At 32.4% G+C, this 11,610-nt stretch overlaps 2 protein-coding genes across 5 annotated transcripts; one reads left to right on the top strand and one right to left on the bottom strand.

Annotated features, from left to right (window-relative positions):
• Positions 1–337: 337 nt before the first annotated feature.
• Positions 338–4,642, top strand: LOC107432788 (uncharacterized). Of its 4 annotated transcripts, none has more exons than XM_016043981.4 (6): positions 338–556; positions 1,067–1,158; positions 2,406–3,680; positions 3,761–3,829; positions 3,913–4,111; positions 4,250–4,642. In XM_016043981.4, the coding sequence occupies exons 2-6, from the start codon at positions 1,156–1,158 to the stop codon at positions 4,318–4,320; spliced, it is 1,617 nt and encodes a 538-aa protein (XP_015899467.2). In that variant the 5' UTR covers positions 338–556; positions 1,067–1,155; the 3' UTR covers positions 4,321–4,642. The 4 variants fall into 4 exon arrangements, with proteins under 4 accessions (XP_015899467.2, XP_024922515.2, XP_015899465.2 ...); XM_025066747.3 differs by having other exon boundaries at positions 951–1,158; positions 3,764–3,829; XM_016043979.4 differs by having other exon boundaries at positions 951–1,158.
• An 869-nt stretch (positions 4,643–5,511) lies between these two features.
• Positions 5,512–8,428, bottom strand: LOC107432806 (WAT1-related protein At2g37460). Its single transcript, XM_016044002.4, has 7 exons — positions 8,169–8,428; positions 7,962–8,024; positions 7,751–7,867; positions 7,373–7,619; positions 6,974–7,135; positions 6,201–6,352; positions 5,512–6,112 (listed from the first exon to the last, which is right to left on the bottom strand). Exons 1-7 carry the CDS (start codon positions 8,363–8,365, stop codon positions 5,899–5,901), a joined length of 1,152 nt encoding a protein of 383 aa, XP_015899488.2. The 5' UTR covers positions 8,366–8,428; the 3' UTR covers positions 5,512–5,898.
• Positions 8,429–11,610: the final 3,182 nt, after the last annotated feature.

Below are 11,610 nucleotides of genomic sequence, written 5' to 3'. Positions count from 1 at the left end.
GTCAATTTTAAGGTGCTTGATGGCACTAATATTACTCATCCCAAAGCCAAAAAATAATAATAATAATAATAAAATAGTCAATTAGAGGTGTGACACCACCATGTTTTCTCTGTGTCCGAACCAATTTTCTAATCCAACAAACAGTCTCTTGCCACGTGTCAAAGATGCACAACCTTCACGGCTCCAACTTGTCGCGCCGTCACAGACTCAAACAGGGCAAAAACCGTAGGCAAACAGATCGAAGGAGGTACAAAGTCTGATTGTCCACGTGTGCGGACAGGATTGGGTTCCAGGAGGTGTGATCTTGCAGGGCACACCATCATATATTTTTCTCTCCTTTGGAAACCAAACCGACCCACAAAATTAAAAACAAAGAGGAGAGCAAGCAAGCCTCGTCAGAATCCTACTCTCCACCAGTTCGTGGTGTTAGATCTCGCCGCGATCTCTGACTGGATACAGTCTCTCCGGCGCACTTTCCCGGCCGTTTTCCGCCGGAAAAAATACTTTCTCTATCTCCACTAATCGATCTTTCGCTCACCGAGTTTTTCTTTTTCAGGTCCGTTTGACAAAATGCTTTTTTTTTTTCTTTTTTTTTTTTTTTTCCCACTTCTCAATGTTACAGTGCCTTAGGGTTCGGGGGTCTAAGCTTGTTTTAAGTGTTTGTTTGGTTCTTAAGAAAATAATATTTTTCATTAAAAAAATGAATAGGAACATTTTGCTATAACTAGGTTTGTAATTTTTATTTTTTATTTTTTATTTTTAATTAATATACGTTTAAACCGTACATTTTAACGTATTGGATTGTACTTACGCATGCGGAATCTCTGTTAGATTATTAACATTCTTCTATTCTCCTACATTTTCTCCTTTACCAACCACAGTGTGTAACATTAATGGTGAAATTTATAGGTGTGTGATGCTTTGGTATTTTGCTTTCTGTTTGCTAGCAGAGGACTTTTTCGTCTTGATTGGGCATTGCGAGAGATATATCTGTGTGTAAAATATTTATGTACCTGTGATTGGAAAATCAATGTGCTGTCTTTATGCAAAGAATTTTATTTTGAAGGGTGTGAATGGTTATTTACCTCGATCATTGGATTGGATAAGAAGTGGAAAAGCCTTATCGGAGGGGACTTTTGGAGTAAAGCACTAAAAATGGTATGTTTTTGAAATTTCTTCACTGGATGTGGTTGAGCTTTTCAATGTGGTTTAGGATTATGAAACTGAGTTTTTTTTTTTCTATTTTTCTTTTTTCTTTTTTCTTTTTCTCTTTCTGTTTCTGTTTTTGAAGATTCTTAGTGCCCAGTAGCTTTTAGGTTATAGAAAGTAAATAAAGTGACATTTTTTCTGGAGAATGAAAGAATGGCCAGGTGAATTTTAATGTGTTGCTGTAGATCAGGGAAGGCCAGGCTCTTGAAGTTCATGTAAACATGCTGGAAGGGATGCAAGAAATAAAAGGAAAAAAATATAATAAGCTTGTAAATTAGGAAACTGCATTCGATTATTTTCCTTCTGTTTTCTAGAAAGTAAGATCTTCAGTGAAATTTAAATAGTCCTCTGTTGGCTAAATATGTCCTTGGATTTTGTGTTTGATTAACTTTGCTAAATTCCTTATTTATTCCATAAATGCCTTTACTTTGTTTGCTCTTTTGTATAACTGTGTTTTCCAATGCAAAGATCACTGGAAGAATTCCTTAATAAAATGCTCCTTTTCCAACCTTTGAGGTCTATTGGTCAAACCCATCTACATCATTCTTGTAATCAGAAGCTTAATTATGAGCTTGTCTATATATATACATATAAGGATTTAAATCCAAGCTTTTTTCTTGTTAAGTTTATTTGGTTCAAATATGCATGGTCATCTGCTCGTGTTAAATTTACATGGTCATCTGCTCATCTGGTCGTGTATTTTTAGCTGTTCCATGTGTATATAATTACTGTATTTGGATTTGTTTTCGTCGTTTAGTAACTTTGTTAGATGGTAGGTATGAGTACTAGTAACCCAAGATGTAGATTAGTGAAGAATAATTACAAAATAAAAGATAGCTGTTAGAACTTAAATGATGCTGAGATGGCATATCATCTGTTGTTTATAATAAATTGCATAAAAGAAAATGTTGAGTTTTCTTATCGATATTAGGTTCCTTGTACCCTTTGCATAAGATTTTCATACCGCTGTGAAATAGGTTACAAAATTGCTACGAGTATGGCTATTGGACACTCCAAAGACAAGGGAAAAGTTTTGAAATAAATGATCTTCATGACTTGAAACCATTACCAGTATCTGTTTGACTGTGTCCATGTAACATACCTTATGAATATTTTGTATGCTGAAGACATTTTTCTTTTTTGATAAGAATGGTGAAGGCTCATTTCTAAATATATATTTATATATTTTTTGACAGTCTTTCCCAAATCAGGGCTTTTGGATGGCAAAAGGTAGTAATGGGTGTTTAAATGATGGTGAGATGGCATATGATAATTCTAGAATAGAGCCAAAGCGTTCTCATCAGTGGTTCATGGATGGTCCTGAGGTAGAGCTATTTCCCAACAAGAAGCAGGCTGTAGAAGTTCCAAACAACAATCTATTTTCAGCGATGTTAAACTCAAATGTTTCTCCATGGGGAGGTGGTCCCAGTTTCCACTCATTTTCTGGCCATTTCACTGAACGTCTGTTTGATTCTGAGACGGCCAGGACTATGAATTTTGATGAGAGAAACATTTCGTCAGTTGATGCAGAAAAAATGAATTTGGGGAGAAAAGTTAATGAGAATCCATTTGGAAATGATTCCTCATTTGGTTTATCTATGTCCCATACGCTTGAAGATCCTGGATCAGGTCTTGCTTATGGTGGGTTTAGAAAAGTCAAAGTTAGCGAGGTTAAGGACTCTGAGAATCTCATATCTGTATCAATGGGACATCCTTATAATAGTAATGACAACACCATGTCAACTAGTCATGCTTACAACAAGGCAGATGACAATTCAATATCCATGGGTCTCACTTATAACAAGGGGGATGATAACTTCATATCTGTGGGTGATACATATGACAGGGCAGATAACAACTTTATATCAATGGGACAGCCCTTCAACAAGGCCGATGAAAGCATATCGATTGGTCAAACATTTAAAGAGAATAACAGTACCATGTCAGCGGTGCAGACATTTAGCAAGGGGGACAACAGTGTCATTTCTGTTGGTCAAACGTACAATAAGATAGGTGACAATGCCATATCAACTGGTCAGATCTACAGTAAAGGGCAAGAGAGTACTGTATCAATAGGTCAAGCCTACAACAAGAGTGATAATAATATTTTATCAATTGGTCACTCCTATAACAAGGGAGAAAGTACTATCATATCATTTGGTGGCTGTGATGATGATGATGACACAAATACATCAGGAAGACTCTTATCCAATTATGAATTATTGATGGGTCAAACTTCCGTTAAAAAATCAGAAGTAAATGAGAGAGAGTTCGTTAACTCAAATATTGACACACTTGTAAATATTTCCCATATAACTGCTTCAGGATCTGAGACTGTTTCAAAAAAGAAAGATGATCAAAAAATGTCCAAGAAGGTTCCACCAAACAACTTCCCTTCGAATGTCCGAAGTTTGCTGTCAACTGGTATGCTGGATGGTGTTCCCGTAAAGTATACTGCCTGGTCGCGGGAGGTAAATCCTTGTTCTCATGTGTTCATCTTTTAGATTAGCTAGTGGTTGGTGACATGTCTGGTTCTTCCTACGTATGTTAGAAGGAGCTCCGAGGTGTCATAAAAGGTTCTGGATATTTATGCGGTTGTCAATCATGTAATTTCTCTAAGGTGAGTTCGTTTAGTTCTACTTTCTATATCGGAGAAAGTTATGGGCCCAAGCTGTGGAGTAGAATAATGAACTGTTTTTGTAGGTGATCAATGCGTATGAATTTGAGCGTCATGCTGGTTGCAAAACAAAACACCCAAACAATCACATATATTTTGAGAATGGAAAGACTATTTATGGAATCGTGCAAGAGCTTAGGAGCACACCTCAGAATATGTTGTTTGAAGTCATTCAGACAATAACTGGTTCACCTATCAATCAAAAGTCATTCCGACTTTGGAAAGGTGATGCGAATTACCTGATTGGTTATTGTCGCTGATTTTAGACATTTAGAGATTCCAGCATTCTCCATCTTCTTTTCACTAAACTATAATCATTATGTATATCTTCTTCTCATGTATGCTTGCGTTCCCTCTTTTCAGAATCATTTTTGGCCGCAACACGTGAACTTCAGCGAATATATGGAAAAGATGAAGGGAAGCAATTGTCCTAATCAAAACTCATTGAAATTGTGAGGTTGGATCATTCGTTGTTTTGTGCATAGAAGTGCATGTTTTTGGCTATACCATCTACTTAATGGTGGTGATTGCACAACCAACTTGTGGGTTTGGATACCCATCCGATCTGAACACGAGGAATGATGGAATCATGAAATGAGCTTTACGCTTGAGTTGGACCTGTTTATCGGGTTGTGAGATGTATGATAACAGGGCATGGTTTGTGGCCAGTAGAAGGGAAAATTGAAATCTTACATTTGTCTTGTTATCAAAGGAAATTTTCGGTCTCCTTTTTAATGCATTACAATATTTCTTATATATCTTTGATCTCCATTGGTCTTTTGCACTTTTTGACTCAACTGTTGTTGCACCAAGATGTAGATATTGAGCGTCCATTGGATTTTTCCAATCGGCCCAAGTTACAACCTTGAGGAGTAGCTAAGTAAGCTATATCACAATTCTATTTCAACCTGAAGAGTGTTGAATAGATTAGACCTAGTTGATGTAGTGTGTAGCTTAGATGGATATGTATTGCTATTATTAATCATGCTAATACATGTGTAGGCAAGCTTAACTGCATGGTATATTCACTTATATTCAACCGTTTAAAGTTCCTTGTCCTTTCTTGACTATTTTTTCTACCTGTATACAATGCGCGGTTAGCCTATTTCACTCTGTTTGAAGCCTTCTTCCAGTTTAAGTTATTAAATTCGACATCTTAGTAATTGAGCTAGGGGTTGATGTGATGTGAACTAATCTCCTTTTTCTAGTTCATTCCATGTTTTATTATTATTTTGGTGAATAATTCAATCCATGTTTTAGAACCATAGTTTTGTTTTGTTGTTATGGTGGAAGGAGAGATTCCAAATGGCTGTATGTTCTGGCTGTAAGAGATGACATGGTCATCATGAATATATAGTGCCAAGATTTGCAAAGATGGTGATAATGCAGTCATTATCCATTATTAATGATGGACAGTGGATCCATTAACATATGTGGTTATCTTTTGTGCTTCTGTTTATCCATTAACTTTAACATTTGACACTTTTGCAAATATTCTATTCTATTATTCTTCCTCATATATCCTTAGTCAAGTTCAGCGGTTTTTTTTTTTTTTTTCCATAAAATAAAATATATATCTATCAGTGTTTTATTTATTTATTTATTTTTAAAATTCAAAAAAGTAATAAGAATAATAAAAACACTTATTCAAACTTAGTTTCTTAGTTTGATTTGTTATAAATACATCCACATATATAAAATGGACATTGGATGAGATGTGAAATTTATCAGCCATCTCTATATTTTTCCTGAGAAAACTCTTGTTTCCATATGTCATACACTGGGACAAACTTTGACACTCAAGGAAATTCTTTAACAAAATTTTTACATATCATTGAAGTTTGCTCCACAGCTTGGGATGATTCAACACCGATGTTAACTAAAATTGTGGATAATGTGGGGGAGAGCAATTGAGAGAAAGTTATTTAGACAAATAATGGGTCTTTTTTTTTTTGTTTTTTGTTTTTTGTTTTTTTTTTTTTGTTTTTTTTTTTTCCCTTAAAAACCACCCATTATTTTTTCATGTTTGCTTCACTTCCTTCAACAGTTTCATCCATAGTGATGACCTCATGATTAGAATTCTCTTTTCCAATGCAACTTGCATTTAATATTTGTTTATTTGGTCCGCTTTCCTCATCAGTTATTGGGGTTGTTGATATATGGTCATTGCTTTTGCCCCACACAACAAGATATAGCCCCACAACAATGATAGTAGCTCCAATTACCCTGTAAAATATTCATCAAAATTAGCCCTTAAATTTCAGAGTTTTGTGGTTATGGTAAAAGCAAGATTTATAGATAGACATTTATATACCTTCCAAGGAACAATTGCTCTCCCAAAATGAAAGAGCTCATGATGGCAACAAAAACCATACTCAGGGGACTAAAAGCTGTAACAAAAACAGGGCCTCTTTCTTTCATAACTATTCCTTGAATGTAATAAGCTAGTCCTGAACAGACTACTCCCTGCATGCGATTTGTTGTCAGAATAATTATTAAAGAGCTAAAGATTAATGTAGTGCTTAGTGACTTAAAGACAGCTTTTTCTTTCGAAAAAAGAAAATATCTTTCATCAGTGGAGGAATAAATTTTAAAATATGTCTTGAGTTTTTTTCCAACTCTGAGAAGGATGTCTTATATGTCCCTTTTGTTGGAGAAAGATAATTACAAAACAATTTTTGGTGTCATTATAATAATAATGAAAGAAAATCAACATGGCAATGACAACCTTTGGATTGATTAAGCTCGAATAATTGGTTCATGAGAATCAACCATTCAAAAAACACAGATTCTCAAATTATCTTAAATTAAGGTTAGAATTTACTTCTATTTTATTATTATCAATGGTGTATTCTATGCTATCTCTTTCTCTTCTTCACACACCCCCAGCCCACCCCCCACTCCTTTCTCTCTATTTGATCTGATTCCAGCAGCTGACATATATCCAATAGGCCTTTGCTTTTCATAGTTCAATTAATAAATAAATTGATTTTTTTTTTTCCCCCCTCTGTTCCATTACCATCTTTAACATAACTTCATTTCCAAACGTTATTAAAATTGGTATGTAGTTTGAATATGATTTCTTACGCTGTAGAGAGATGCAGCTAATTTCATATCCCACTTTACAGCCCAAGCAGCTTGATTTCCTCTCTCCATAACAAGAGCCACAGCAGTTCCCTCCAATGTTCCCAAAAGGCATACCCAAGCTGTTAAAGAGAGCTCAGCTGGGTATGTTTTTAGTGTAATTGCCTAAATACACAAAACAACAACCATATCAATTTATTCACCCAAAAAAAAAAAAAAAAAAACAACCATATCAATTTTATTACTATGTTTATTTATTGATTAATTAATAATACAAAGATATCAAACTTTTACGTCGGAAGTAATCTACATGCACATATACGATGCCTAATTACATATAATTTGCAACTATATATAATTTGGATATTATTATGTCCTACAATGGGCGTAAGACAAAATTACCTGAAGAACCATGAAACAGGCCCAGCTAAAGCAGCCAATCGTGATCATGAGGGCACCTTTAATGGAATGAGAAAGACTAGTCCCCCCGGCGGATTGGTGTTGGTGGGTAGTTGAAACTGCTTTTGTCCAAAACAGCTCCAAAAGTGGACCTTTCATCAATGTCATAATCATGGCTCCTCCAACTGTTGCTGCTGTTCCTATAATCTTTGCTTGGCTCCTAATGCTCTTACATTTTACTTTCTCAAGTCTACACATGCATATAGACAAAAAGATTAATATTGTCTCTCTGATGATATACATATATCATCAACACCCTTTAAGACAATCATTTCAAGGGGTTTACATGCATAAATAAATATATATATATATATATATTACCTGAGAACCCAAGCCATTATAAAAGTAATGGCAGGAAGAATATTGCACATAGCAGCTGCAAACGTTGCTGTTGTATACCTCAACCCAATGAAATAAAAGTTTTGGTCAATAACTGGCCTGGTCAATTGACAACAAAGAGTCAGTAAATGAAATGAATACCAATAGAAACTCTTATATATATACATATATATCATTCAGTTCAGGTAATTACTCCAGCAAGCTGAGCACCATTAGCTTGATGAAGATTTGAAGCGTCATCTTCGGCCTTACTTTTCTGTCAAGCAAGAAGATAAGAGGAAAAACAAGTACCTTTTTAGTCATTTCTATATAATATAATATATATATATATATATATATATATAGATATACATCGCGAGAGAGAGAGAGAGAGAGAGAGAGGAGTGGGGATTAGTATTACTTATCCAGAAACACAGCAAAAGGAGTCATGACAATGGTGGCAACGGCATGGCGATAGACGACGAGTACATAATTGCTAACGCCCTCGTTCAATGCAGCCTTGCAGAGAATATCCATTCCTGAGAATCCAAACTGCAAGAAAACGACTGCAATGAATGGCTTTGCTCTTTCATATAATCCATGTCCCTTCGTCTCCATCTTTGCTTAGATATCTTTCTTTCTTTCTTTTCTTTCTTTCTAACTTGCTTTGAAACTGCTATACTTGACTGTTTATATAGGAGAGGTTGTTGTTTTTTAAATAACTATAATTTGTATATAACATTATACCCCCTACTTTTTATGTAATTTTTTTTTTTATGGGATACAAATGAAATTTATATACATATTAATTTAATTTAATTTAATTAAATCTACTTACTAATCAATGAGTGAAAGAGGTTGATCAAAAACTTGTAAACTTTTTATAAAAAAACATTTTAATGTCTCAGTTTTTTCAAAAAAACTTCTTAAAAAGTTATACTTTATTAGTTTTTTTCTAAATAATTATTAAATTTAAAAGTTATTTGTTACTTTCTAATTTTAAAAACGAAAAATAGCATTTTACAAGCCATATGTCAAATAGAATATAATTGTTCAATTCAAAAATTACGAACTACTTTTCAATTTTAAAAACAAAAATAGCATTTTAAAAATCATATCAAATTTAATGGATTCCAATCTTATGATATATTTTAGTACTTCGAATCTTCTTACAAAGCCTTTTGTGGGCACCTCTAAAGATGTTATATCTCAATAATTGCTTGGTCTCTGCATGGCCATGAAATAGTGTGCTTGAAGATTTGTCGAATATCCTTCTCATGCCCATAAACAAAAGATAGGAAAAAAGTCTCAATTATTTACTTTTCGATTCTCTTTTCATGATCAAACTAAAATTGAAAAATAATTGACATAAATCTTCAAATCTCGGTGGCCTCCAATATTTTTTAATCAATTAACTCCATTTTGGTATTTTCTTTCAAAGTTTGCAATTTAAACCCTCAGTTTTTCGATTTAGTAATTTAGGCACTTGATATTTTAATTTGTCACAATTTTGGCCTTATTTGGTTTTTGATTTCAAAGTTTAACAATCTTCTCATGTGATTGCAATTAAACTATATCAATTTTCAAATTATAAAATATTAAAGTGCAAAATTTGACATTTTGTTGTCTGGAAAAAAAAAAAAAGTTGTGCAAGTTGTGATATTATTATCCAATATCTAACTAGAAAATATTAAAAATGCATATTTTTAGAATTGGTTTTAAAATTATAGACTTTAGAAACTTATATATCAAAATTTAATGCGATTTAACATCAATTATCTAAAATGGTTGTTAAATATTATCAAGTTAAAAGCGAAAAATGTTTGAATTATAACAAATTAAAAAATTAAGAAACTAAATTACTGAGTTGATAAATCAAAAATATAAATTGCAAAACTCTAATATTGAAGGCACGAAAATGCATTAACCCTTTTTTTAATTGTATATTCGGGGTGCCTTCCGTGTGCCTTTGTGAGTTTGAAGATCATTGGCTCAGTGGAATTGATATACCTTTAATGGATTCTCTTTTTAGTTAATGATTCATGGATTCTCTTGATCAGAGTTGAAGTTGTTTTAGAATATTATTCTGGAATCATTCTCTATTTACACGCAAGTTCTGCATATTTTGGAAGACATAAGGTTATTAAATGGTTATTATTTATTATTATGATTATCTTTTTTCCAAAAAAGATACCTGTCATATTAAATTAAGGAATTGAAACTTTAACATCAGGTAGGAGTGGAACACTAAGCCAATAGGGCCTTTCTTTCATCCATATTAAAGATTATTACAAAGCAAACCATGTCTCGTTAAATTTTTATTACAAAGAAAACCACGTCTTGCTAGACCATGGGTTACCTTGTTGTGTTCTCACTCAGTGTGAAAATCACCTCAACCTTTTGAAAATAGCTTAATAGATGCAACTGTTAAAGTGAAAGGTTATTAAATGGTTATTGATTATATAGTGAAAAATATTATAAAAAAATTTTATAATGACTTCAACTATAATTCATTATTATACAAACACATATTTAAACACACAAAAAAAAAACATGTAGGAATTATAGATTTTATAGCTCTTATTTATTTTATTATTATTATTTTATAGTTTTTGTTTTTGTAACTGAAGTCCTTATAAATGCAAAGCGATCATCTGTTTAGACAATAAATTTTCTTGGCTTTGTAATAAATCATTTAATATCAAGAGCAATTAATATTATATTTTACGTAAATATAAGAATTCTTTGGTAAGGACCAAACCTAATCGCAAAACTATGAACACATTTTTTATCAATCTTCTTTAGCTTTTTTTTTAAAAATGAAATTATAAATACTCACCAGTGGTTTGTTACTTACCCAGTCTCTTATCACGTATTAGAACATCTTTAATAAGATTTCGTATTACTGAATTTTTTTTGTCACATATAAATATAAACACCTATTTTGAAAAATAATTCCCAATGCAACTGTCAAACTCTTTCAAGTTGATATGCTAAAATAAATAAACACTCTAAATGTGACAATTTTATAACAAACTTTAAAAATTAAAGGGCATCTTATATATAAACCTTTTAATTATTCATCAAAAAGCAAGCCCTTTTAACTTCTGCAGCCATATAGATAGCAATTCATATTCCCATTGTAGATGTTCTTATGCTAAATATCTATCAAATCAACTTTTCAGATTTAGTTTTAAAATAGACATAGTCCAAGCAAATTCATCAGTTGTAATTAATGACCTTAGTATAATATTATCATATACATCAAAAACTTGTTGTATTTTACACTTACAGGATTTTATCAGTAGTTTATAAAACTTGTATGGGTCACTAATTCATTGTTAAATTTTAACCATTTGAAGATATCCAAAGCTAATAAAAGGATTGAAAACAAAAGTATAAGATGCTCTGATAGGAAAATTATTTAAAAATATATGATAAATAATAATTATGAGTTTGGATATAGTTTTGCAATGTTTCTATCATTATTATCTCTTTTATCAGTTCTTGATTTGTTCAAAAGATTAAAATTTAAAAATGTATTAAAGTTATGCATTGTTAAATCTTAACTTTTAAACAATCCAAAAATTGATAAAAGAGGTTCTAATGGTATTTTGGTAGGAAAATTATGGATTATAAGGTGGTTTTGGATATGGTTTTGTAATATTTCTCATATTTTGTGTCCCTTGTATTGTAACTTAGTTAAGCTAACTGGCTAGGATAGTCAAAACAGGAAGAATGAAGTGCAGGCTCCGATAGTGAAACGTATATTAAAGGCAGACATAGAGATTTAAAAGGGAAATCATAATGCAGAATAGGAAAAAGTTAAATCTATTTGGTTGATGGAGAGTGACATATAAAGT

This window comes from Ziziphus jujuba, chromosome 11 (assembly GCF_031755915.1).
Source record: "Ziziphus jujuba cultivar Dongzao chromosome 11, ASM3175591v1".
NCBI lineage: Eukaryota > Viridiplantae > Streptophyta > Magnoliopsida > Rosales > Rhamnaceae > Ziziphus > Ziziphus jujuba.
This window is presented reverse-complemented; position numbering and strand designations above follow the sequence as displayed.